The 26,455-nt window shown below is 59.6% G+C and overlaps 1 protein-coding gene across 1 annotated transcript in view; it reads right to left on the bottom strand.

The window, feature by feature from the left end:
- Positions 1 to 26,455, bottom strand: part of ADGRB1 (adhesion G protein-coupled receptor B1) — an 80,996-nt gene that overhangs the window by 39,685 nt on the left and 14,856 nt on the right. The window contains exons 7-16 of the mRNA XM_050801073.1: positions 25,863 to 26,027; positions 25,546 to 25,647; positions 23,978 to 24,084; positions 23,627 to 23,821; positions 22,610 to 22,678; positions 21,906 to 22,014; positions 17,947 to 18,090; positions 17,347 to 17,422; positions 17,061 to 17,163; positions 15,722 to 15,765 (exon numbers count right to left, since the gene is read on the bottom strand). Of these exons, the coding sequence (XP_050657030.1) occupies positions 15,722 to 15,765; positions 17,061 to 17,163; positions 17,347 to 17,422; positions 17,947 to 18,090; positions 21,906 to 22,014; positions 22,610 to 22,678; positions 23,627 to 23,821; positions 23,978 to 24,084; positions 25,546 to 25,647; positions 25,863 to 26,027 (1,114 nt within the window). The remainder of the gene's footprint in view (positions 1 to 15,721; positions 15,766 to 17,060; positions 17,164 to 17,346; positions 17,423 to 17,946; positions 18,091 to 21,905; positions 22,015 to 22,609; positions 22,679 to 23,626; positions 23,822 to 23,977; positions 24,085 to 25,545; positions 25,648 to 25,862; positions 26,028 to 26,455) is intronic.

Below are 26,455 nucleotides of genomic sequence, written 5' to 3' on the forward strand. Positions count from 1 at the left end.
AGCCCAGGCCTGAGGAATCTGGGTCAGTTACACCTGCTCCCCACCCCCACGGGTCCAGGGTGAGAGCAGGAGCTGGGGCAGTGACACCACCCAGGACCAGCTGAACAGGGCCCTGGCTATAGCAGGCCACCTTCCTGCCCAAGAGTGGGGACCTAGAGGGACCTGGGACCCTCAGGCGGGAATCCCAGAGCAGGGCTGTGCCTTTCCCCTTAGATAGGGCCCCATGACAGGTCCAGCCACTGCCCACCCCTCTGCAGACCACCAGTGACCGCCACCATCAGGACTCCTCCCACTTGGCTCCTGCCAAGGTCGCCAAGGACCTCCATGCCAAGAAACCCAAGGGACAAGTTCTGGTTCCGTTTACTCCACCTCGGAGTCGCCCAGGTGCTCATCAGCACTGTGCTTGCACATGTGGCCCCAGGGGCACATTCTGGTGCATGACAGTCCCACAGGAGCCCACAGCTGCACACTAAGGCAGGGCGCACAGCCAGGATGCCTGTGCGTGAATGAATGGGGAAGGCATGGCCAGCCCGCCACTGCTCACCTGGAGCCTTGGGTCCCCCTTCACCTCACCCACCTCCCTGCAGCTGCCCACCAGCAAATCCCACCAGCCTTTGTCTGAAAATGCATGGAGAGCCCCACAGTGCCCACCCTCCACGGCCACCACCCGTGCCTCTGGCTACTGTGGCTGCTGCCCCTTGCCCTTCCTCGCCTGGCTTCCCAGGGTGCCAGTCATTTGAAATATGTCAGGCCACATGGCCCTCAGCTTCGAGCCTTCCAGCGGTTCCCTCTTTACCCAGAGCAAAGGCCACAGTGCTCGCAGGGCCCACAGGGACTGGCCCCAACCTCCCTCACCCAACCTCCCAACTCTCCCCTCCACCACAGTCCCGTCAGTAACCTTGGCTCCCAGCAGACCCCTCCAAACCCAGTAATGGCTGCAGCTCCCAGGCAGCCCCCAATCCAGTGTGGATCCCCACCTTACGTCGCCCTCAGCCCCAGTGCAGGGCCACAACCTTGTCCCTATGTCCTAGGGAGGGTAGCTCAGAGAAGGCCTCCTCAGCTAGCTAGTGGGGAAGGGCCTGGGCCCAGCCCTGCTCGGGCAGCCCCCACAGGCACCTCCCCTGAGCCCGGGACAGGTAGGAGGCCTTGGGAGAGCCCACCGTGGCTCCTGTGCTCTTGGGGCCCCTGCCCTGCACCCCTGGCAAGTGCCCAGATGATGCTTGTCCAGCCCGGCAGGGGGTCCAGCAGCCAGGTCTATTCTCACCCTCGGAGTTCAGCTGCCCCTCCTGTGAAGTGTGCCCAGATCCTCACCCCACACCGGTCCATGGGATGGCAGAGCACGGTGCCCGCACAGGGCCTACTCATTCACGGGACACCAGGGGACAGTGAGCCCACCTACCCACCCACCCACCAAGCCAGAGCCTTCACTGCATTCACGATGCCTCCTGCCGGCCCACGAAGCAGGTGCTATTATGGGACTGTGCGCTGTCGGGGTCCCCTTGGATTTGATGGGCTAATTCACACTCTAGTGTGAATGACTCACAGGGTGTCCTCCCACACAACAGAAAGAAGCCAGGAGTGGGCACAGCACACTGCAGTGGGGGAGTTCAGGCGCTAGGCAGGGAGTGGAAATGGTGTCTCTGCAGGCTTCTAGGCCTGGCCTCAGGGGCCTTAATGGGCTGGCCTCCCCAGTGCCCCTTAAACCAACACGTGGCTTGGTTACACCTGGGTACAAGCCCCTTAGTCATGCTTCATCCGTCAGGAGTGCCTGCCTCCCACCTCTGCCCATTGACTTCTCGGCCATAGATCAAGACTGGCATTGCGTCCTCCTCCAGGAAGTCTACCTGGATAACCAGACTTCTCCCCTTCCCTTCCATGAGCTCCTGGGCATTGCTCCTGACCCTCAGCCAGACCCTTCCCTACTGCTGTGCTGGGCTCCCCTCCCTGTGTTCTACCTCCCCCAGCAGCCACAGCCGCCCGTGACCATCCCAGTGGGCCCTCCCTTGACCCTGGTGGCCTTGCCTGCACAGGCCAGCCCAGCAGGTAGCCCAGCAAGCACATGCCCTCTGCCGCCTCCAGGCCTTGGTCCTGGCTGGCCCCCTGGCCACAGGCCCCAGGTCCTCTGTGACTCAGCCTCTCTCTCCAGGCTCCCTGAGCCACTGCCTCCCCTAAGAAGCCTCCTTGCCTCGCCCCCCATTGCCCAGCCCCTGTCTGGCTGCCGGTCTGTGAGGATCTCCAGGGCAGGCCTGGGTCAGCTCTAGCCCCTCCCAGCTCGGGGCCTAGGGGCAATTGCCTGGGGTCCTGAGGGGATACTGGTCGCTGTGACCCATTGACTCTGGCATTTGAACACCTGCCTGACCTGGGTCTTACTGAGCCCAGCTTGCCAGATGACGCTGGAGCCTGCTCAGGCCAGGCGCACTGCCTATGGGGCTGGCTGGGCTTCTCCCAGAGCTGCCCATGTCTGAGCCTCCCTCAGCACCGACAGGTCCACAACCAGGGCCTCCAGGCCTTCTCATGTTCCTCACAATGCAAGATGCCAATCTCCTGGCTCCCACCCGGCGCCGCCACACTGAGTCAGGGCTCCTGGCCACGGGCTACCCCTGGGCTGGAAACCCAGCCCTCCCCAGGGTCCGGCAGCTCTTCTCCTGACCTACTTACCCACCTGGGCAGAGGCACAAAGGCCCCAGGCTGTCTGCCAGGCAGAATGGGGCTCCTGAAGAGGGCAGGGTGCTGGCTGCCCAGTATGGCAGAGAAGTGACCTGGCATAGGAGGGCTGGGGTCCTGCAGGGCTGCTCAGCCTTCTGCCCCTCCCCAGCAGGAGGCTGGCACTCAGAAGCCTGCCCTGAGCCCTCTCCCCTCATGCAGACCCGCACCTGCTGCACCTGCAGCCCTGCTCTGCCTGGACTGTCACCTACCCCTGCTGGCGGGGGGCCACTGCCCAGACCTCACACCCTTTTACGCTCCAGCCATTGGTACCCAGTGGGAAGGTCAAAGGGCCAGCACAGTCCCTCACTCAGCAAGTGCCTCCCTGGCCTGGCCTGTGCCAGGCCCTGTACTGGGCACTGGGCACCCCTACGAGATCTGCCCTGGCTCTAGCAGATCCCAAACCTTCCCCCATTAGAGTCAGCCCAGCCTCATCTCCTCCCAGACCGCCATGACCTCGGAAGCGTTCCCTTGGCTCTCCTGCCCATTTCCTCACCCACCTGACCTGCTATCTGCATGGCTACTGGGCTCTGGCTCCTTAACTGTGTCATGGGCGGGTCTCACTTCCCTTTGGGGGCTTGGGCTGCAAATTCACCTAAGAGCTGGGCCTACCACCACCACGACTTGTCACCACAGCCTCCACCCTCATAGCTACTGCTGAAGCCAATCACTATTAACACCATCAACAATAAAACCAGGACCACTACTGTCACCATCGCCACCACCCCCCCATGTTGTCACCATCGCCACCACCATCCCCCATGTGTTATCAACACCATCATTACCACCAGGTCCCACCCCCACTACCAACAATACCATCAGCCGTCATCAGACCACAGTCATTATCTCAAGACACGATCATCAGCATCATGCCATCAACAATACTGTCACTACCACCACCCACTCCATCATCATCAATAACACAACCATTGCTACCACACCTTCACCACCATCGATGACACCATCAACATCATAAATACCACTCTTTCTTCCACCACATCACAACCACCACCACTACCAACCCCATCATCAGCACCAAAACCACACACTACCAACAATGCCATCCTCACTACCACCAGCCCCAGCATCATCACCACCACCCCCATCTTCACTACAACCACCACCCCATCATCAAAACCACACAATCATCAGTACCACCACCCTGTCATCACCACCACCACCTCTGCCTCCATCCTCAAAACCACACAACCATTACTACCACTCCATCGTCACCACCACCACCCATAATCACCACCCCCACCCCACCTCCATCATCAAAACCACACAGCCATCACTGCCACCATCCCACCATTACCATCACCACTGTCTTCATCAAAACCACACAATCATTACCACCACCCCATCATCACCACCACCACCATCACCACCACCACCACCACCATCATTACCACCACCATCACCGTCACTACCACCATTGTCATCAAAATCACACAACCATTACTACCACCACCCCATCATCACCACCACCACCACCATCACCATAACTATGCCACCATCACCATGCCACCATCACCATTACCACTGTCATCATCAAAACCACACAATCATTACCACCACCCCATCACCACCACCACCACCACCACCACTACCACCACCATCACCATCACTACCACCACTGTCATCAAAATCACATAACCATTACTACCATCACCCCATCACCACCACCACTGCATCATCACCCCCACCACCCTACCTCCATTCTCAAAACCACACAACGATTACTACCACTCCATCATCACCACCACCACCCATAATCACCACCCCCACCCCACCTCCATCATCAAAACCACACAGCCATCACTGCCACTATCCCACCATCACCGTCACCACTGTCTTCATCAAAACCACACAATCATTACCACCACCCCATCATCTCCACCACCACCACCATCACCACCACCACTGTCATCATCAAAACCAAGCAACCATTACTACCACCACCTCATCATCACCACCACCATGACCACCATCACCATCACCACCGTCATCATCAAAATCACACAAGCATCACTACCACCATCCCATCACCACCACCATCCCATCATCACCACCACCACCCCACCTCCATCATCAAAACCACACAGCCATCACCACCACCACCTCACCATCGCCATCACCGCCACCACCATCACCACCACCACCATCACCCTCACCATTACCACCACCACCACTGTCATCATCAAAACCACACAACCATCACTACCACCATCCCATCATCACCACCACCATCACTACCACCATCCCATCATCACTAACACCACCCCATCATCACTACCACCACCCCACTTCCATCATCAAAACCACATAAACATCAATACCACCACCCCATAATCACCACCACCCCCACCTCCATCATCAAAACTACACAACCATCACTACCACCACCATCACTATGACCACGACCGCCACCACCACTGTCATCATTCAAAACCACAAGTGATGATTGCATTACTACCATCACCTCCATCATCACTACCACCACCACCGCTGCCATTAACAGCACAGTCATTACCACCACTGCCACCACAACCGTCACCATTACTGTCCCTTTGCAGTCATCACAATGACCACCAGTCACCCATGGTCACCAACATCACTCTCCACTATGAGCACATTATCACCCTCGTCTCCAACACTGCCATTGTCTCATCAGAACCAGCTCCATCACTGTTCCTGGGACTGACACTAGCCTGATAATGACAACAAGCGTTTATCCCGTGCTCACCATGTCCAAGGCGCAGTGCAAGCAGAACCAGGCTGGCAGGAGGGACGGCCACCACCATCACCAGCAACAGGGCATCCACGCCATCACCACTGCCTGTCACACCCGACACCCCTGCCCTCCAGGAATCTCCAGGCTGACCCCACTCCCAAAGGTGCAGTCCTCTCTGGTAACCTCCAGATTGTTCCACCATCCCCTTGCTTCCAGGCACCTCTGCACCAAGGCAAGGTCAGAGAATGGACACTCACAACCACTCTGCCCCCCCTGCTCACGTGGAAGTCCTTTCTTTTGTCTACCTCATATCCTGCCTTCCCACATCCTTCAGAACAGTCAGTCACCACCCTCCCCCTCTGACCTCAGGGTAACACTGAGGGGCCTGGTAAGATGGGGCTTTGATGAAGCCTTTTCTGCTGCCCTAAATGAGCCATTGTGCTCCTGGGTAGAGGGACACGGGTGCTGAGCGGAAGAAGCTCACAGGCCCATCCCCATGGCTCGGACTCCTGCAGCCCCTCCACCTGCCCTCGCCCCAACGAGGCATGGCTGAGAGGAGCTCCCATGGTGGAGGAGGGCACGGGGGCACGGTGGAGGAGCGGCACGGGGCGGAGGCGGAACACAAATGTCCAGTCTGCCTGCCCCGATCCCAGGCAGTGCCAGACGGGAGCCATGGGACTGGCGTCTTGCATTGTGAGGAACATGAGAAGCCCTGTGGGGCCCAGTCACAGGCCTGTTGGTGCTGAGGGAACCTCAGACATGGCCCAGGAGCCAGCCCCACAGGCAGGGAACCAGGCCTAGGGCCAGCTGAGATGGCTGCCGGGGGCCATCTGGGTGCAAAGGAGCCGGGTGGGCATTGAGGAGTTGCTCCCCCTGGGCCCAAACCCATAAGCCTGCTGTGACCCCATTCTGAGCGCCGGCTTCTGGTCCAGGTCTGGGCCTATCTGGCTCTTCCAAGCTCCCGGCAGAAGGCCTGGTACGGAGCAGGCACCCAGGAAGTGGCACCCCCAGCTATTCTACCTCTGCTCACCTTCAGGGCCAGAGAGCTCACCCTGTCTGCTTCTAAAAGGCGGCATGAGGACGCAGGCAAGGGGCCCCTGGAGGCCCAGGGCCTGAGCAGACCCACCCACCCCAGCCGCTTCCAACCCCACATCTTGCAGACACCTTGCAGGCAGCCCTCCCACTGTGGCTCTCGGCCTCTGGGCCTTTGAGGCGCCTGGGGCCTGGAGTGGACTCCAGCTCCCTCTTCATAGTCGGTGCACGCTCCCTTCCTCTAGGAAGCCCACTCCCAGAACTGGCCCCAAATCCCAGCACACAGGTGGCCGTACTCCAAGTCTCCAGCCCCCAAGGGTGGCACTCTGTTGAGCGGCTGCCTGCCGTCCTCTCAGAAGCCGTCCTGGACTTGGAGGGTAGGACGGTGCCCACCTGCTGAGTGGCCCTGTTCCTGTTCCTTAACAGTCACAGCAGCCTGGCTTTACAGACACAGAAGCCAAGACTAGAGAAGGGGAAGTCACCCACGGCCACCCTGCCAGTGAGGAACAGGGCTGGGGCTGGATCCCTGCCCCTCCCAACTGCCAAGCTACCCTGTGTGTGTGTGTGTGCCAGTGAGGGGCCTGCCCGGAGTGGGCATTCCCAGCCCACAGGCTCCCCCACTTGGCACAGCTGGGGCAGGTGGGGGATGGATGGCACTGCCCAGCAGGAACGGGGTGAGCAAAGGTCTAGCGCCTGTGGCTGGGGCAGGCCTGGGAGCCACAGTCAAGCTCCCAAGAGAGGGAGAGGGAGGCTGGGGCCCCGGGGAGGCAGTGGCACAGGGGTCTGGCAGGCAGCCTAGAGGGTCTGTTATGCCCACCAGTCCCCTCCTCCACTGCAGAAGGCCCCTCCCAGCCATGTCTCATGGGGGCTGCCACAGGCCATGCGTCTGGCAGACTTTCTCTGGAAGAAAAAGAATGGAGGCAGCAGGGGCAGTGTGGGCAGGGGAGGTGTCCGGGGAGTGGTAGGCAGGGGAGGTGCTGCAGCCCTGGGCCCTTGCTGGTGGCTGGTGGTCTCCAGTTGCCCAGGAAGCTCCCTGGATGGGGAGGAGGGCAGAGACTCTCACTGTAGTGGTCCCTCACCTCCTGTCCCATTGCATAGTGGAGGAAACTGAGGCCTGGGTGTGCACAGCCAGTGCGGTCAGATCCACGAATTCTGTGCTTGAGGGAGGGGCTGCCCTGGCTGCCAACCCCACCTGTAAGACTTGCATGCCCCCAGCCCTCAGGACACAGGGGCCCAAGCAGGCACCCGGGGCAACTCACAGCTGTGTCTTGGGCAGCCTGGGCTCTGAACCTCGCTCCTCAGAGGGCTCGCTCCCCACCTCTCATGGAGTGGGGAGCAGGTGGACTTTCCAGGGCCAGGCATCTCTGGTGGATGTCCTGTTAGGTACACGGCGTGGCACCTTGACAGTGAGCCCTTGCTGCCGTGGCCAGATGTGTTCAGGGAATGAGTGCATGAGCCAATGAATGTGGAAGCCCCCAGCCCCAGAGAGGGAGCAACCCTGTTAAGATGGGGCACACTCGGACTCCCTGAACAAACACCTCCTGAGGGCTGCTGTGTGCCTGGAGCCACAGCAGAAACCCGGACCCTGCCCTGGGGGGCTCCTGCTCTGCTGGGGTAGGGCAGACAGAACACAAACACAGATCCAAGGATTCGCTGTGATCTGGGCCACTGCCAGGAAGAAAGAGACAGGGGTGGGGGGGGCAGGGCAGTGGGCGGAGAGACCTGGAGCAGGTGGAGAAGAGGGCACTGGGCAGGGACAGATGGGGTCCCAGAGTTCCCGAGCAGGCCCTGTGGGGGAGTAAGAGGGCCTGGGGAAGGGCAGCTGAGAGGCCCGTGGGCTGGGCAGAAGAGCTGGGTCCATTCCCAGCTGCAGAGACCTTGGGCAGGCCCAGGGTTCTGTCCTGGACTGGGAGGAGGCTGGCCCACTCCAAGTTCAGGCCATAGGGACTTGCCTGCAACCGTGACCTTATGACCTGGTCCATTCCCTCCAGCTCTGAAAGCTGCCAGGAGCCCCTGAATGGGAGAGGACCCTGCACCCAGAAAGAACAGGCCCACACAGGCCTCTGCCAGCCCCTGCTGCCCCTACCCAAGGGCCAAGCAAGAGGACATTCAGAGAAGGGGCTGGTGCCAGGCCCAAGCTGCTGCAGGGGCAGAAGCTAGGCCAGGGTGGGCTCATCTCTGAGAGCAGCACTCCACCCCTTCCCTGTTCCCCAGGCCCCACCCAAGCTGGGACAGGCTCATCCTCCTCCTCCCTTCTCGATCATGGTGCAGATACTGAGGCTCTTCCCAGGCCACCAAAGAGACCTCTGTGTTGGGCGCGTCCCCTCCCCCTGCACCCCTCCCCCAGCCTCCTCTGCCCCCATCAGGAACCGGCCGGCGTGGGAGAGACTGAGCTGGGAACCGGCTGCTGACAGCGACCCGGGGACCCTGCCAAGTCTTCCTTCCGCTTCCCCCCCTTGGCCTGCCCCCTCACTGCCCTCTCCAAGGAAACCAGGAAAGGGGTGGGCGACGGAGAGGCTCTTAAAGGGACCAGGATGCTCCCTTGGGCAGGGGTCCCAGGGAGGAACCAGAGTCTGGGTGCCGAGCCAGGACAGCCGAACCTGGCGGGGTCCCCACACGAGGCAGGGCTGGAGGCCCACACAGACCAGATGGGAACAACCCATGAGGTAGCCCTGGATCTGTCAGTGAGCACTCTGGGCCTCAGTCTCCTCAACTGTAAAATCGGTTAGTAAAGATGTGTGAGCCGAGAAAGCCTGTGTGCACTGAGTGAGGCAGCTCTCATGGTGCCTGGCCTGGGGCTGAGCTTCAGGAAAGGAGCCCAGCAAATATCCCTCTTACACGTCCTCCTTCCACACACGCCTGCCAGGAGGGGACCATGTCCGGCAGAACAAGGGTTCTGACAGCCTGCAAAGTAGGGAAACTCCCAACCCAGTTGGACAGGAGTTTCCTACAGGACTTCTCAGGGTCATTATGGTCAATACGGACCTGGGAGCACATGGAATGCTGCCCTTCCTAGAGCCATGAGGATGGGCTGGCTGCCAGCAGAACACCCCATAAACGCTAGGGTAGCATGGCAAGGGCTTCACGCCAGGGGCCCGGCTTCTACTAACATCCCCGCTCTGGGACTCCACTGAACCATGTTTCGAGTAAAGACAGAGTGCATGATCTCTCAGGATCTTGCTAACTCTGACTTTTATACTCTGTAAAACTCTAGGTTATTTACATTTGTTAGAGGAGTTTTAAAAGACTGAAAGATACTTGCCAACTCTCACGTGTGAAACACCCAAGGAGCTGTCCTTTCAGAACCACAGAACCTAACTCCCAGTGTGTGCTACTGGCCGCCATCAACTTCCTGTCACCCACCAGCCCATCCTTTTCTCCACCCATCATTCACTCATCCACTCGTGTATCCAGCCAGCCACCCAGACACCCATACCTCCATCCACACATCCAGTCACCCGCACACCTATCCACCCACCTATTCACCCATCTACCCATCTACACATCCAGCCAGCCACCCACCCATACCTCCATCCACACATCCAGTCACCCGCACACCTATCCACCCACCTATTCACCCATCTACCCATCTACACATCCAGCCAGCCACCCACCCATACCTCCATCCACAGATCCAGTCACCCGCACACCTATCCACCCACCTATTCACCCATCTACCCATCTACACATCCAGCCAGCCACCCACCCATACCTCTATCCACACATCTAGTCACCCACACAACTATCCACCCACCCATCTATTCACCCATCCACCCATCTACCATCTATACATCCAGCCAGCCACTCATCCATCCATCCATCCCTCCATCCACACATCCAGTCATTCATGTACCCATCCACCCACCCACCCACACACCATCCACCCATCCACCATCTGTCAATCCATCCATCCATCCATCCATCCATCCATCCATCCATCCATCCATCCATCCCTCTATCCACACATCCAGTCATTCACACACCCACCCATCCACCCATTCACCTATTCACTCATACACCCATCTACCATTTACACATCCATCCAACCACCCACCCACCCACTCAGGCATTATTCTACCCATCCATCTACTGATCCATCCATCCATCACCCACTTCTCCCCAATATATGTCCAAGTCTAACCCCCAGAACCTACAAATATGATTTTATTTGGAAACATGGCTTCTGTAGATGTAATTGAGTTAGGGATCTTGACTGATACCACACTGGGTTTGGGGGGGCATAGATCCATGACTGGGGTCCTTACAAGAAGAGGAAAGTACAGAGATACACAAGACAGAAGGCCAGGACAAGATAGCAGCAGAGACTGGAGTGACGCCACCTCAAGCCAAGGAACACCAAGGATTTCCTAGAGCCACCAGAAGCTGGAAGAGGCAGGGAAGGAATCTTTCCTAGAGCCTTTGGAAGGAGCATGGCCCTACTAACACTTTGATTTCAAAATTCTGGCCATCAGAACTGGGAGATAATAGATACCTGTTTTAAACCACCCAGTTTGTGGTAATTCTGGCAGTTTGTTAGGGCAGCCCTAGGAAACTGATTCTCTATCCCTCCAGCCACCTTCCATCTTCTTTCCTTCTCTCAGTCCCATCCATCCACCCCTACCTCTAGCCTTCCATGCATGCTGTCATCCACAGTCCGCCCACCCACCCTTTCACATGCCATCCATCACTGGTCACTCACCCAGCCATGCGACTGTTCTTCCGCTGCTTCCCCATCCCCCAGCAACCCACAGCTGCACCCTGGGTGCATCTCTCTGGCAAACAGCCGGCTCCCACAGATTATCCACACCCCCGCTTGTCCACACTGCCTACCAAGAACCCCCTCGCACATCCATTTCTGCACTCAGCCACGTAATCACTGCCTTGCTCATAAACCACTGTTGATTCTCACTGGGTCAGCGCTCAATCCTAGGGATGCAGACATGACTATGACATAACTGCTACTGTCCCCCCCACCCCACTCCAGCAGAGACACATGTGGTCAAGGAACTATACAGGGATGGGCTACAGTAGAGGCAGTGTCTATGGCTTGGAACATTTGGGAACTCTGCAAGCCCCCACCCGCTCTGCTTCCCATTTTCCTCCGTAGCACCCCCAGTCCCCAGGCCCTCACCACCACAAGCCAGGCTGGTGCAGGAGTGTGGGGGAACAGGAGCACTTGAACCAGGCTGCCAGGCCAGTGTTTGGGACCAGATGATCCAGGATGTTAGGGCCTGGGAGGGTGGGGTTTGGTTACATATCTGGATGCTGGGGTGCAGGGACACCAGGTACTCTTAGGGCTCAGGGTTTAGAGCATGAGCAGACACCATGGGCTTGAGTGTTGAACCCATGGGCGCAAGTGTGTCTGCACACCCAGGGTAAGGCAGGCAAGTGATCTGCACTGCAGTGGAAGCCTGTAAGTCTTTCTAGGCTGTGCCGGTCACATGGTCAACTGCTGTATGTGGCTGGAAGAGGAGGTGGCCCTACAAGCACGTGACACACACAAGTCATTCCAGCTAAGACACCAGAGCAGGACTCAGCCTGTGACCAGGATCAGGGCCCAGTGTATGACCAAGGTCAGGACTATGTGTGGCTAAGATTTGGGCTCAGTATATGAACTGGACCAGGGCTCAGCCTGTGACCAGGATCAGGGCTTAGTATGAGACTAGGATCAGGGCTCCACCTATGATCAGGATCAGGGCTTAGTATGTAACTAGAATTAGGGCTCAGCCTGTGACCAGGATCAGGGCTCAGTGAGTGAGTAGGATCAGAACTCAGTGTGTAAACAGGGTAAGAACAGTCTGAGTTTGGGATCTGGGCTCTATCTGTGACTAGTTCAGTTATGAATAATAATTATGGCTCTAAGAGTTCACTACTTCTCAGCTGATGGTGACTGATGGCTCTCACTCCCCTGCCGCTACAAACCACTGCACTGCCCACACACGGAACCCCTCCCCAGATGCATGAGATTCTTTCCCATCCAAGTGCACAACCGACACAGGCCCACACCAGCTTGCACCCAGTCCCCCTGGGCCCCTGCCCATGGTCTCCACTTCAGGTCAACTGGGAAACTCAGCTCCCCTGAGTTAGTTCACAGGGTGAAGAGTGGCCCCTGCAGCAGTCAAGGGAGGTGCCATCCAACTCAGAGAGGAGGGGAGGCGAGGGGCAGAAGGAAGGGGACCGAGATCAGCCCCAGTCCCTCCTCGCCAGCCTCGGCCCACCCTCTAGGGCTCCAGGCTGCCCAGTTCCAGTGCTTTCAGCGGGACTGCAGGAGTCTCACAGCCTCAACACCTCACAGACAGCAGGTGTGCAGCATGGCCTGGCTCCCGGGCAGGGTCAAGGACCCAAGAGGCAACCTGGGCACAGTGCTGCCAGGCACTGCCTGGGCCACACTGGCACCTGCCTCCTGTCCTCCTATCCTGAAGCCCTGGACCCAGGCACCAAGACCTTAGCACTCAGCGCATCCAGCCAGTGGACCTGTGACTTTTAGGGTCGACTCAGGCCACGCAGACACCAAACACCCTGAGGCCTGGACCGCAGTCCTGCTGTCCCCGCCCCTGCCTAAAAGCAGGCAGACGCTGGCCACAGGGTCAGGAAGCCAAGGCTTCCAGGGTGCAGGCTCTGCCCAAGGCCACGCAGCATGTCCTCTTCCACCACAGTCTGGGTCCTTGGGCCAGGTCCTTGTCCCGGCTCACTGGACAGTCCCCTCACAGCCTGCTGCCCTGGAGGACAAAGGGGATGCTTTCCTTTCTAAAAAGCAATTTACTATGCAGGCCCCCCAGGGGCCCACAACCTCCATCTGATAAGACTGCCTGGGGACTGATCGCCAGGGAGCAATCAGAAGTGCGGGTGGAGGTGTCCTCGCAAGGACGCTGGTCATGCTGGCATTTATGTTGGTGGAGAGGGAAGGCTCCTGAAGGCCACCAGCAGGGGCCGGTTGAGTGAGTGAACCAGGGTGCTGCCCCCCGAGAGCTGCAGCAGCCAGCGAACGGCCCGGAGGGAGGGTTTCGGCACCGTGGGAAGGGGCCTGTTCTGGTGGAAGTGGCTGCGGGGATGAGAGACCCACCTGCAGCCCCCGCACTGCCACCCCCTGAAAATGCAAAGCCCTGGGGTTGGCCCGGATAATGCAAGCAGGGGAGGTTTTTTCTCGCATTTTATTTTTCCACCCTTACAAGAGCTAGAGGGCTGGCTCCCCAGGGCTGCAAGGCACCCAGCTCTCCCCAGCCCGGCTGCCAACCCCAGACCCAGGGCAGGAAGGACAGCAGAGTCCACCGCGTGGGGTGCAGAGAAGGCAGGAGCCTGGCGTGACCTGCCAATCCCACCTTGAGGCCTTTGCCTTGGCTGCTCCTTCCCCTGCGACGCTCATCCCCAGACATTCACGTGCAGAGCCATGCTTGCCAGGCCTCTGCTGAAACCTCCCCTCCCCTCGGAGGCCTGCATGACCCTGCTTGCAAAGGCCACTCCCCACCTGCATCCAGCCCCTGCTAGCTTTCCTTCCTGGCCCATGCACAGCCGGGCATCACCACACTGCTCTGTCTGTCCCTGTTCCCCATCCCTCCTCACTGGGGAGAGGAAACTGAGGGCTGGGACCTGCCAGAATAGTGCCCGTCAGAGGGCAGTGACTGCCGGAGGAAGGGTGGTGGGCAATGGGTGATGGGCGGATGGATTAAAGAACAGGCAGATGGAGGAACGGGTGGATGGGTGGATGGGTGGTGGGTGGAGGGTGGTGGCAGTGGGTATAGATTAAAGAACAGGTGGACGGAGGAGAGGGTGGATGGGTGGTGGGTGGAGGGTGGTGGCAGTGGGTATAGATTAAAGAACAGGTGGACGGAGGAGTGGGTGGATGGGTGGTGGGTGGAGGGTGGTGGCAGTGGGTATAGATTAAAGAACAGGTGGACGGAGGAGTGGGTGGATGGGTGGTGGGTGGAGGGTGGTGGCAGTGGGTATAGATTAAAGAACAGGTGGACGGAGAAGTGGGTGGATGGCTGGTGGGTAGGTGGAGAATCATGACACCCGGCCCCCACTAACTGTCCTCACCCTGCCGCGGCCTCCCCTGAGCCCCTGCCTGCCTCTGCCTGCTCCTCCTGGCCGGCTCCCTGCTCCTCATGCCCTCAGCCTCCCTGCCCTTGCTCCAGCTGTCTCCTCCTGAGCCGCCTGCCTCCCTCTCCCTGCCAGGCAGCCTTTTCCTCCAACGCCTGCCACTCACGGAGCCTTCCCTTGCCTCTCAGGACACATACTTGTCACTGCACTACGCACCACGCAAGGGACCATCACATGTGCCACTGGCGCCCAGGTGGCCACGCAGACCACACACTCAGCCTGGGAAAGGGGTGCAGGGAGGCTTGAGGCTGGTGATGTCAGAGCAGCCAGGAGGGACGGGCTGAGGGAGCCAGAGGAACATCCTAGGAGGAGGCGGGTGGCAGGGCGCACACACGCAGGTCCCTGACCACACACTGCAGACCCCTCAGGCTGGAGCCGCAAGTTCGGACCCGGCCGCCATTGCTCTATCCATCTCCCCATGTCCTGGCCTAGCTCAGCCCCGGGCGCTGGCACTTCGGGCCTTTACACAGACTCTTCCTCTGACTGGGCAAGGTTCTCTTCGCTGCCCTCGCCTTGCTGTCTGGGAAGATGGCCCCACTCTGGCACACCCACCAGGGCCTCGAGATGGCACCCCATAGCCCGACTGCTCCTCATGGAACCCCACATAGGGCATGGAACTTGCTCCAGCTGTGCCACAGTGCCTGGGCCAGCTGGCGCCCAACAAGTGCTTGGCCCGCAACTGCACAGGACACATGGCCACTGAAGACCCCAGGGGCCCACGCCCCCATCTGATGAGCCTGAAGTTCCAGTTCCACCTCCTGACTCCCTGGTCTGCCATGGCAGCTTCCGCAGCCCCTCAGCGCCTGGCACCCACTTGCAGACCTGAATGCCAGGATTCCACCTGCTCTGGGCATGGGGCTAGCAGTGGGGGTGGAGGGCAGGTCAGGACACCTGCCCATCACCTGGCCTGGGGTTGGACCTCCATGTCCGCTCCTCCCTGAACTGTGGACGTCCCTGGGAGGGGGTGGGAGGCAGCCTGGTGGGCTCCAGAGCCAGACAGTGAGTGACAGGTGGTGACAGGGAGGCCCATGTGGGTACACAGACAGCTGGGGGGCCAGCGGCCGAGACCTAAAACCTGCACCCCTCCCCTACTGAGTCAACCTCCCACGAACCCCACCCCAGACCCTCAAGGCCATGAAATCCAAGTGAACTTACACATCCGTCTCATCCCACAGGATACAGGTCTGGTTGGTGGTGCCCTGGGAGAGAGGAGAGAGGAGTCAGGCAGGGCCCCTGGCGGCCAGGACCAGCCCCCACCCTTGGGTCACCATGGGAACCACCTACAGGTGTGCTGCCAGGCATGCTGCCTGTGCGGGTCCTTAACAGACTGCGTTTTGTGAGGAGAGAACTGAGTCCAGGGTGGAGACAGCAGTGGCCCAAGGTCACCTGGCTTGGCACAAGTCTCCCAGAGCCCAGGTCCAGTGGCCAGGCTGGGCAGCAATGGCTGAAATCCGTCTCTGGTATGAAGTAGGGTGATGGGAAGACCCTTCTTCCGGGGCCTAGTGAGCAGGGGTCACCGGGCACACAGTGGCCTCTGTAAGCGCCCTGCACTGCTCTGACGTCCTACTAGCCTTCCTGGGACACAGCCTTGCCAGGCCTGCCACACACTAGCACTGCCAAAATGGGGCTGTGACAGCAGGGAGGGCCAGCGTTCCTGAGGCTGGATCTAGGGCGTGGCCTGCTCTGAGCAGCTGTGAGACTCAGTCCTCACCCAGCCCTATTGTTCCCACTTGATAAGGGAGGGAACCATGGCACAGAGAGGTTGAACAACTCTCCCAAGGTCACACAGCTAGAAAGGACAGGGCTGGGTTCTCCTGTGGCTTCTTACAGCCCTGGCCTGGGCTGGAGGCCTGGCACTGCTCAGTCCTGGTACGGTAACCCAGGCAACGTGTTCCCTGGGGGCCCTGGTTCTCAGCCCATCAGAAAGGCATCTCGGTCCCTACTCCTCTGAGGCCCGACGAAGAGCTCTATAGAGCTCCAAAGAGCAGGGTTGGGACCTGGCTGGGGTCACATAGCAGCTGTGGCCTGAGGCCGGGGCTTCCCGCCCGGGAGTGCTGGGAGGATGCTCCTGTGCTGAAATCCCAGGGCCCCTGTAGGCGAGGCCTGGCGTCAGCCCTGGCGGTGCCGGCAGAGGTGTACTTACACCCCCCGCTTCTCCGTGGCCGGGCATCTGGGGGCCAGGAGTCATGGGACAGGCTCCACTTCTCAGAAGGGGAACAACCAGGCCAATGGTGGCTGGAGGGCAGAGCGGTTGGAGCCCAGGTGGGAAGTCAGGCACAGATGGAGTTTCAGCACCTCACCTGCTGTGTGACCCTGGGCAAGCCACCGCACCTCTCTGAGCCTGTTTCCCCACCATAATCAAGGGATAAAAGCAGCTCTTGCAGGTTAGAGCTGTTGTGAGGAGGCCTCAAAGGTTTACTGGCTGAGGAGTGGGACAGAATTCACGCATGTGCGTTTCTGCAGGCATCAGAGTGTGCGCGCGGATGGCACTCACATTATACATGTGGGCAAACTCGATCTCCAAGGGTGTGCGCAGGGAGCGAGGCGGGGGCTTCACAGTCACGGAGATCACCTTGGAATTCAGGACGGTCGTGTTCCTGCAAGAGACAGAGGCACAGGTGTTGGGGGAGCCCTCCCAGCCCAGGCTCCCCCGGAGGGCCCCTGCACCCCTCGCCACCCTCTACCCCCAGCCCATCATCCACACCTCCAGGCCCCCTGGCCTCCCCGTTTACCTCCTGTGGCTGGGGTCCTGCCCACCCCACCTGCCCTGCGCTGCCCACCTCTGCAGGGCCAGGAAGCTGCCCAGGTTCCGGTAGAGCACGGTGCCCACCACAAACACAGATGCTTCATCGGCCTCTGGAAGAAAGTGCACTGTCAACCCCAGTCCCCGTCCCCACAGCCAGGGCGGGACTTGGCAGCCTGACCCGGACCCCGCTGTTGCTGGCCTCTGCCGCCCATCTTCAAGGTCACGTCCAGGGCCCTGGTGGATGGTGAGGCCCACGCACCCGCGGACACAGTGCTGCAGCCGGGGAGCTGGGGCAACAGCCAAGTGCGAAGAGGGAGACCGGGCCATTCCCTGGGGCATCCTGAGAGCTGTGGGCAGGCAGGACGTGCCCCTCTTCCCAGTAACAGGGTCCTTGACATGTGACTCCCTGTCCCTCCCTGAAGTGAGGTGGCTCATCCTGACCCCTCTGCCTGGGCCTCAGGGTTGATCCACAGGCCCTGGCCCCAGAGAGGGCAAGGAGGGCTTCCTGGAAACGGGGAGCCCCTTGAGAACTGCCCAACTCTGAGACAGCAGCTAGACTCCAGAGGGGTGGTGACCACCCGACTCTGGGGCCCACATTCCCCATGAAGGTCCCCCGGCTCCCTGAGCCCCTCACCTGCCAGCCCCGTGGAGAAGACACTCTTGGACACAGTGACCCTGTCCTCCGGCACCTTGGCCCAGTCACCCGTGGCCCGCCAGCCCTTCATGGGGAAGCTGATGTCAGTGGCTCCGCTGGCTGGGAGCTTATGGATGCTGAGGACTGGGTGCAGGGTCAAAGGGGCGAGAGATAGAGAGAAGGGAAAGTCACAGACGCGGTGGGGCCTCAGCTGCAGGAGTTGAGGCGCAGGTCTGGCAGTGCAGGGTGATGCCGTGGGGAGCCCATGGCTCAGAGGCAGGGGTGTGGGGGCCATCTGCCCCAGCCCCAGCCCCCAGGGTACAGACCCCAACTCCCTGCACCCTGGGCCCTGTGCAGGCTCCACACTCCCTGGGTGGGCCTTGTCCCCAGACCTCGGTGAGGTCCAGGAGCAGGGACAGCAAGGAGCACCAGGCAGAGGCTGGGCCAGGTCTGGTCCTGCTGAGTTGGAGCCTTGGTGAGGGGCATGGGGCATGGGGCATGGGGCCTGCCCCTCCCACCCTCCATGGCCCAGAAGGTTGTCAAAGGCAGATTCTGGGGTCTGTCCTATGGCCATGGAGGGATTCGCAGGGACCAGGCACCCCCTCAGCGACCCCCACTCCCTCCTGGGACAGGGGACCCCAGTTTCCCTCCAGCTCTGTGACCTGATCCCGCCTCCCCTCCCTCTGTAGAAGGGGGATGGGGGCTTCCCTGCCTCAGGGCTCAGGCAGCAAAGGGCAGCATGGGCCATGGTGAAAGAGGGGATCCAGTGTTCCCTCCCATTCTGCAAAGGAAGGCGTTGGGGGTGCAGAAAGGCCCTGAGCTCAAGGTGGAGGGGCATGGGGACAAGGCAGCAGGTTTGGGGCAACTGAACGGGAAGAGAGTTTGGGGAAGTGCTGCTGGGGTGGAAGCAGGTGCTGACAGGGACCCACCACTCTAGGGGAACCTGGCCCTGGGGCTGTGGCCTCAGCCCTAGCAGGCCCCAGTGGAGCCTCAAGAATGCAGCCCAAGATGGGGCAGGGAGAGGAGGAGACGGCATGAGCATCAGTAGCGCCAAATGCAGTTGGGGGCATGGAGGCCCAAGAACAGGGTTTTGCACCATGGATGTCACTGGCAGCCTGAATGGAGGGCAGAGGGAATTCGGACTGGGTGGGCACCCAGTGAGAGGAGGGGCAGGAGGGACCAGCAGAGAACCGGGGTTGAGGGCAAGAGGAAACATGCAAAGGACAAGTGGCCTGCACAAGGAGCTGCTGGGAAGCCGCAGTGGGGGATGGGGGCAGATGGATGCTGGAGCAGCGCCCTGGAGCAGGTGAAGGGGTGGGAGGCTGGACACAGGGTCATCGAGGGGCGGTGGAAGGCTGGCGTGGGCACCAGGGTGGGCTGCAGCAAGTGTGCCCGGGTAAGGGGCAAGCTTTTAAATCTTTCATTAGAACAGGATGAAAAGTGGCAGAATTACTGAAATAGTAGCAATCAGTCATGTTGATGTTTCTAGTTGAAGCATTTCACTATGGAAAAAGCAGAACTTTGTCTTTGTTTGTTTCTTAATGAGACAGCCCCAGGCTGAAGTGCAGTGGTGTGATCACAACTCACTGCAGCCTCGCCTCCTGGGTTCAAGCCATCCTCCCACCTCAGCCTCCCTAGTAGCAGGGACTACAGGCGCACCACCATGCCTGGCTAATTTCTCAAAAAAATTTGTAGAGACAGGGTTTCACTGTGCTGCCCAGGCTGGTCTCAAACTCCTGGGCTCAAGCGATACTCTTGCCTTGGCATCCTAAATAGCTGGGATTACAGGCATGAGCCACTGCGCCTAACCTCAGTCTTTAATTTAAAAGGTTAATGCTAGTTAGCCTCCCAAAGACATTATAATAAGAATGTCGATCCGTCTTGGGCATGTTTTAGTGGGACTTGTTCGAGTACAATAGGCATGAAGCTATGGTTTCCACCAGACATGTCTGAGTGCTGCCTGCAGTACAGGCCTGGTCGCATGGAAGTTAGGGTTGCTTAATTTAAAGGTCCTCGGACTGTTTTAGGCCTGGGGATGGGACACCTCAGGAGTGCCAAGCACCTTCTGACGAGATGAATATTGAAATGAACATTTCTATTGGTGAAACCACTGGGTCATCAACCCGGTCATGGCAGGTCTCTGGGTTTAAGGCTGGCTGCAAGGATCAGAGTTCAAGCCTTCGTAGTCTGTCTACATGCAGCTTGTGTCACTGTGGCCTACAGCTCTGACGGTCGGGAGGGATTATTCCTTTCACCTGGTATTCACAAAGAGACGCCATGGGAAGCCGCTCTCGCTGGCGTCCAGTTCTTGGCAGCTGAGTGAGGGAGGGATGTAGGGGTGGGGGCCTGGGCAGAGAAGCAAGGTCCTGGGAGTGAGTGAGGCTGAGCACGAGTGAGTGGAGCGTATGGGATGCACAGGGCGTCTGCGGCGTGCTACAGCTTGAATGTGTCCTGTAAACGTTTACATGTTGGAAACTGAATTCCTAATTTCTTTTTTCTTTTTCCTTTGAGACGGAGTCTCGCGCTGTCTCCCAGGCTGGAGTGCAGTAGCCGGATCTCAGCACACTGCAAGCTCCGCCTCCCGGGTTCACACCATTCTCCTGCCTCAGCCTCCCGAGTAGCTGGGACTACAGGCGCCGCCACCTCGCCTGGCTAGTTTTTTGTATTTTTTAGTAGGGACGGGGTTTCACCATGTTAGCCAGGATGGTCTTGATCTCCTGACCTCGTGATCTGCCCTTCTCGGCCTCCCAAAGTGCTGGGATTACAGGTTTGAGCCACCACGTCCGGCCTGAATCCCCAATTTCATCTGCTAATGGAACTTGGGGGTGGGGCCTTTGGGAGGTCATGAGGGTGGCCCCCATGATGGCTTTAGTGGCATTATGGGAAGGGAGACTTCAGCGGGCATTCTTGTTCCATCTCTCATGGGCTGCCTCTGCCATGCCATGCTGCAGCAGGAGGGCACTCACTCACAGCTGGAGCTATGATCTTGGACTTTCCGGCCTCCAGAATCTCTCATCTTTATAGATTACCCCTTCAGTGACAGCAACAGGAAACGGACTGAGACACGGTTATGAAGCATGTGGGGTAACCACTGTGCTCAGGGTTCGAAGTGTGTGCTGGCCATTCCGAGCACCCTGGGCTGTGCCGAGCACCCTGGAAGCTGGCCACCAGTTATGTCCTGGGCACCAGTGTAGGCACCAGGCAACGCTCCAGGGTGTGTGTGCTGACAAAGTTCAGCTGATCCTGGTCATATCACTAGAGGTTAAACATCCTCACAGGGGAGGTGACACTGTTCCTCCTTGGGGCTCTGTGGATCATAGCTGGGGCCAGCATCCACTCCTGGGTCCTTTGCTTTGAGAGACTCTCTGACCAAGGCAGGGAAAGTTTGGGAAATGTGGCTTTTGAGAGGTATCTGAGGGCACTGTATAACAGTCACTAAACAGAATTGCTGTGAGTGTTTGTAATGACAGTCACCTTTTACCCCGGGGTTCAGGCACTCACTCGCCTCATCAGTCTCTACCTCCCCGTGAGGTGGGCACTGTTATCATCGCATTTTAGAAACGAGGAAACCGCGGAGCTGGGTGGGGTCCCGGCCCCTCTGGGAAGGCACTGCTGGGACTGACAAGCGGGAAGGTGTGGGCTGCACAGCCCCTGCCTCTGAAGCTCCACAGGGAGGACACCGGGGGTGACAGGCAGAATGAGCCTCAGCTCCCAGTGGGTACATGCGAGGTGCTGGCTCCGGAATGGAGCTCCCAGGTCCGCAGCCCCTGGGCTGTGTCTGATCCCCTCCCAGGTCACATCATCAACCCTCAGGAGACTGAAAACAGGACCTATCTGAGAAATTGGCTGGGAGAGCCCACAGAGGCTGTCTGGTCACTGCGTCTTTATACAGACGAGGACGCTGAGGCCCAGGGCTGCAGAGCAAGGCGTGGGGGGTGGCAACAGGCGGGCAGGCTTACCCAGGTTGTCTGTCACCTGGTATGCATCCCTCAGGTCCTTCATACGGAAGCCGATGACGTCCACAAAGTCCTCCACCAGCCGGAACAGCTCCTTGGCGTTGGGGCCCGCCTGGGGGGCAGGGGGGTGAGCAGCCCAGGGAGGAGGCCCCGCCATACCTCAGCCCCTGCCTCCTTCCCTTCCCTGTCCCTCCTTTTCTTATTGGCCGTTTCCTAACATTTCGAGGAAGTGGGGCTGATGACCTCTGAGTACTCCACTTTGGGGATGAGAACGCAGATGCCCAGAGGGGCTGCTGTGCCCCACCCATGGGAAGCCCAGGCTAGGGGAGAGTCTCTGGATACCCACAGCCCCCATGCCAGGTGGAGTGGCGGCTGCTGGAGGTCAGCTTGGGGGAGTGAGCACTGCCACTGCCCCCACGTGAGGAGGGCCCTATGTCCCAGCCGCCTCGGCGTTCCCATGTGCTCAGTGTTCTCCCGAACCTCCTCACTGAGCCCCGTGAAATAAATGACTGTCCTCAGACTAACGAGGAAACAGGCTGGGAACGCTGAGCTTCCTCAGTGCCACCAACACCAACAAGAGGCCATCCTGGGATCCCAACCCGGAGCACCCAGCGGGACCCCACCCCAGGCCAGCTGGAGACCAGGGAGGCACCAGCTGTGCCTGCACCCCTCCTGAGGCTGCTGACTGTGGGGGCCCCAGGCCCTACCAGTTGGGCCTCCTCCCACTTGTCCCGATTCTCCTCTGCCAGCAGGTTGCTAAGGATCTGGACAAAGTTCTGGAAAGAAGAGGAAGAAGGGCCAGTGACAGAGAACAGGGCACAAAATCACCGTTCACTGTGACCAGGGTCAGGACTCAGTGTGTGACCAGGGTCAGGGTTCAATATGGGACCAGGATCAGGGCTCAGCGTGTGACCAGGGTTGGAGCTCACTGTGACCAGGGCCAGGGTTCAATGTATAACCAGGATTGAGGCTCAGTGTGTGACCAGGGTCAGGACTCAGCATGTGATCAGGGTCAGGGCTCAGCATGTGACCAGGGTTAGGGTTCAGTATGTGACCAGTGTCCAGGCTCAGTGTGTGACCAGGATCAGGGCTCAGTGTGACCAGGGTCAGGGATCAGTGTGTGACCAGTGTCCGGGCTCAGTGTGTGACCAGGATCAGGGCTCAGCATGTGACCAGGGTCAGGGTTCAGTGTATGACCAGGATCAGGGCTCAGTTTGTGACAAGGTTCAGAACTCAGAGTGTGACCAGAGTCAGGACATGGTGTGTGACCAGGGTCAGGGCTCAGTGCATGGCCAGGATTAGGGCTCAGCATGTGACCAGGGCTCAGCATGTGACCAGGATCAGGGCTCAGCTTATGACCAGAGCTCAGCGTGTGACCAGGGTCAGGGCTCAGCCTATGATCAGGGCTCAGTGTGTGACTAGGGTCAGGGTTCAGTGTGTGACCAGGGTCAGGGCTCAGCATATGACCAGGGCTCAGCATGTGACCAGGATCAAGGCTCAGCTTATGACCAGAGCTCAGTGTGTGACCAGGGTCAGGGCTCAGCCTATGATCAGGGCTCAATGTGTAACCAAGATTAGATGAGTGACAAAGGTCAGAGTTTGACCTTTGACATGGGTTAGGGCCCGGGCTGTGGTCAGGGTTGAGGATCCATCTCTAAGGTCCAGGAGGGCTCCCCAGACACCTTCCTGACACCCTCTTCCAAAATCTCCCTCGGGGAGCCCACCTGTACATCCCCAGGGGTGGGGCTGTAGTACGCCCTTCGGAAAATCTCTGTCATGTTCCTCAGGACATCGATGGTGGACAGCAGGTCCCCGCTGTAGCTGGTCCCGTCCTGAGAGATCTCCACCAGTGTCTGGATGACCTCTGAGACCCCCTCCCCCGGCAGCCCTCGCTGAGCCTTGGCCAGGTGCTCCCGGGTCTGCGGAAGACGGAGAGGGCGGGTGCCTTCACCTCTGTGGGACACATCCAGGCAGCCACCCAGGACCTCCCATGCCTAGGACGCTCTGCAGGATCCCGACCTGTGTGGCCGGGGTGGTTGGGGAGGGGTTGGGGACCCCCGGGAACTGGCCCTCACCATCATCTGGATGTTTCTGTAGTCAATGGAAACACAGCGGATGTAGGTGGGGGGCTCCCAGTAGGCGATGCCTTCCTCGTCCAGCTCACACCGTCGAAGGATGAGTCCTGGGGAGACCTCCCCCTTCTCAGGTGGACACCCATTGCCTGGCCCAGGAATCCCACCCTCGGCCCCTGGCAGCAGACCCTCTGGATGGGACCCTGTGGGCCCCAGAAACAGGGACTTGCCCCTGGCCTCACACGGAGAGCTGAGTCCACACAGGGACCTCATTCCCTTCAACACATTTCGAGCTGCTACCTGCCCCAAGGACTCAGGACCCACCAAGAGCTAAGCCTTCAGGAACCCCGCCGCATGGAGGTGGAGCTCTCGGCCGCGCAGGGGCTTCAGAGTTCAGCCATGAGCTCATTCGGAGCCCCTTCTAACTAACCCAGAGCCCTGGAGGGAGCCAGCACCCTGGGCCCCGGCCTGGCTGCATCCACTGGGCTACAGGGGCCTCAGCCTGGCCCAGAGACATGGGGGCAACCTTGGGGTGCTGCTGGGCATTAAGGGGGAAACAGCCTTAAACATGGCACACCCTGTGATACAGAGCTCACTCCCAGGACATCATCAGAGAAACAGGGACAGCTGAGTGTTTATAGGGTGGCGGCAGCCACAGAGAACTGTCACAAGACAAGTTCAACCCCCAACAAGAGCCGCGGGACTGGATGCAGAACCTGGTTTAGATGGGGCCAAAAATGAGGGGCACCGGGAGACCCAGCCATGCACGTGGACCAAAGGCCAGGGGAGGCACGCCACCGTGCGGCATTCACGTGCTTCATTTTGCTTCTCAGCATTTGCAATCTGCTACCAAGAACATGCTCTGTTCTGTAATCAGAAGAGCGAGGGAGGAGCAGCAGCTGCAGCTGGCAATACAGGGCCCCCGCCGCCGTCCCCCACACCTCCCCACAGCAGCTCCGAGCAGAGGAACCCCGACTGCTCTCATCCTACAGAGGAGAACACTGAGGCTCAGGGAGGTTAAGTCAGTTTCTGAATGTCACACAGCAAACAAGGGCAGAACCAGAGTTTGAACCTGGGCTCCCATCCTCCCTGCCTGCTGCCTGTCAGGGACATAAAGCACTTGTACTTCTTCAAAAAGGAGGGGCGAAGGAGGCCCGCCCCTAGTGCAGTGAGCCCTTCCCCACGGAGCCCTGCTTTCTCCTTGAGGCTGGCATTCAGCGGAGACCTCCTCTTCCTGTCCCTGCAAGCCCAGGGCAAGTGCATTCACTTCCCTGTGCCTCAGTTTCCCAGCTGTAAATGGTGGCGGCTTCTTGGGTTGCTGAGACTCCACGGATGTCTTGCATTAGGGCGGAGCATGGGTGCCAGCCCCTAGCGAGTGCTCGGAACAGCGGCTGCCACAGAGTTCTCACACGGTGCCCCGGGCTTGTGGCCCCACCACCCCGCGCCAGCGCACGCAGGCTGTCTGGGCTCCGTGCCTGGGCCGTGTCCCAGTGCTGACAGCACCTCAGCGTGGGCATCACCATGAGGGCAGGATGGGAGCCTCCATACACCATGTGCTCTCCAGCGCTCACCTGTGGCGTTGCGGGGACACCTGACGGCAGCCACCTCTCCCGCTGGGGTCTCCTTCCAGATCACAGCACCAAAGTTGTCCTCATCACAGATCTCATGGGGCTCTGCCAAGGAGCCCAGGACAGGGGTTCAGGAAGGGGTACTGAGAGCCGGCAGCTGGCTCTGGAAGGCCCAGACCCTTGCAAGGCGCCTGGAGCGGGCATCACTATGAGGACGGGACGGGAGCTCCCAACACACCACGTGGGTGACAGCTGAGCCCGAGCCTGCCCGATTGCCACCAGCCCTCCCCACCGCCCAGCCCAGGTGGGAGGGGCCTCACCAGGACACCGCTGGGTGCCGCACTGCCGGTACTCATCCTGGGGGCCCTGGCAGACTGCTCCCCCGAAGAAGGGCCCGGAGCAGACGCGCTCCCGTCGCTGGCTGCCAGCCCCACACGTGACGCTGCAACTGCCCCATGACGCCCAGGCCTGCCACTTGCCATCCACTGCAGGCACAGCCAGACACAGGGCACAGGCGACAAGGAGGGCGGGGTCCAGGAGCCACAGTGACACAAGGACACAGACAGGGACGCACACAGAGCCGTGCGGCAGTGAAACACAGCGACCCAGGGATGTGGGGCAGGAGGTCAGGAGAAGGGAAATTCAGACCAGGAGAGGAGAAATCAGTCAACAGCCTGATACAAAATAAAGCAAACTCCCACATGCAGCCAACCCCACCACCCTCCACGCCTCACTGTACACCCCGCTACCCCACGGCCTCCCCACACTCCTCTTCGCCATGGACACCCCAAGTCCCACTGTACACCCTGCTACCTCACAGTCACCCCACACTCCACTTCCCCCACAGACACCCCAAGTCCCACTGTGCACCCCGCTACTCCATGGTCACTCCACACTCCACTACCCCCACAGA

Source organism: Macaca thibetana, chromosome 8 (assembly GCF_024542745.1).
Source record: "Macaca thibetana thibetana isolate TM-01 chromosome 8, ASM2454274v1, whole genome shotgun sequence".
Taxonomy (NCBI): Eukaryota; Metazoa; Chordata; class Mammalia; order Primates; family Cercopithecidae; genus Macaca; species Macaca thibetana.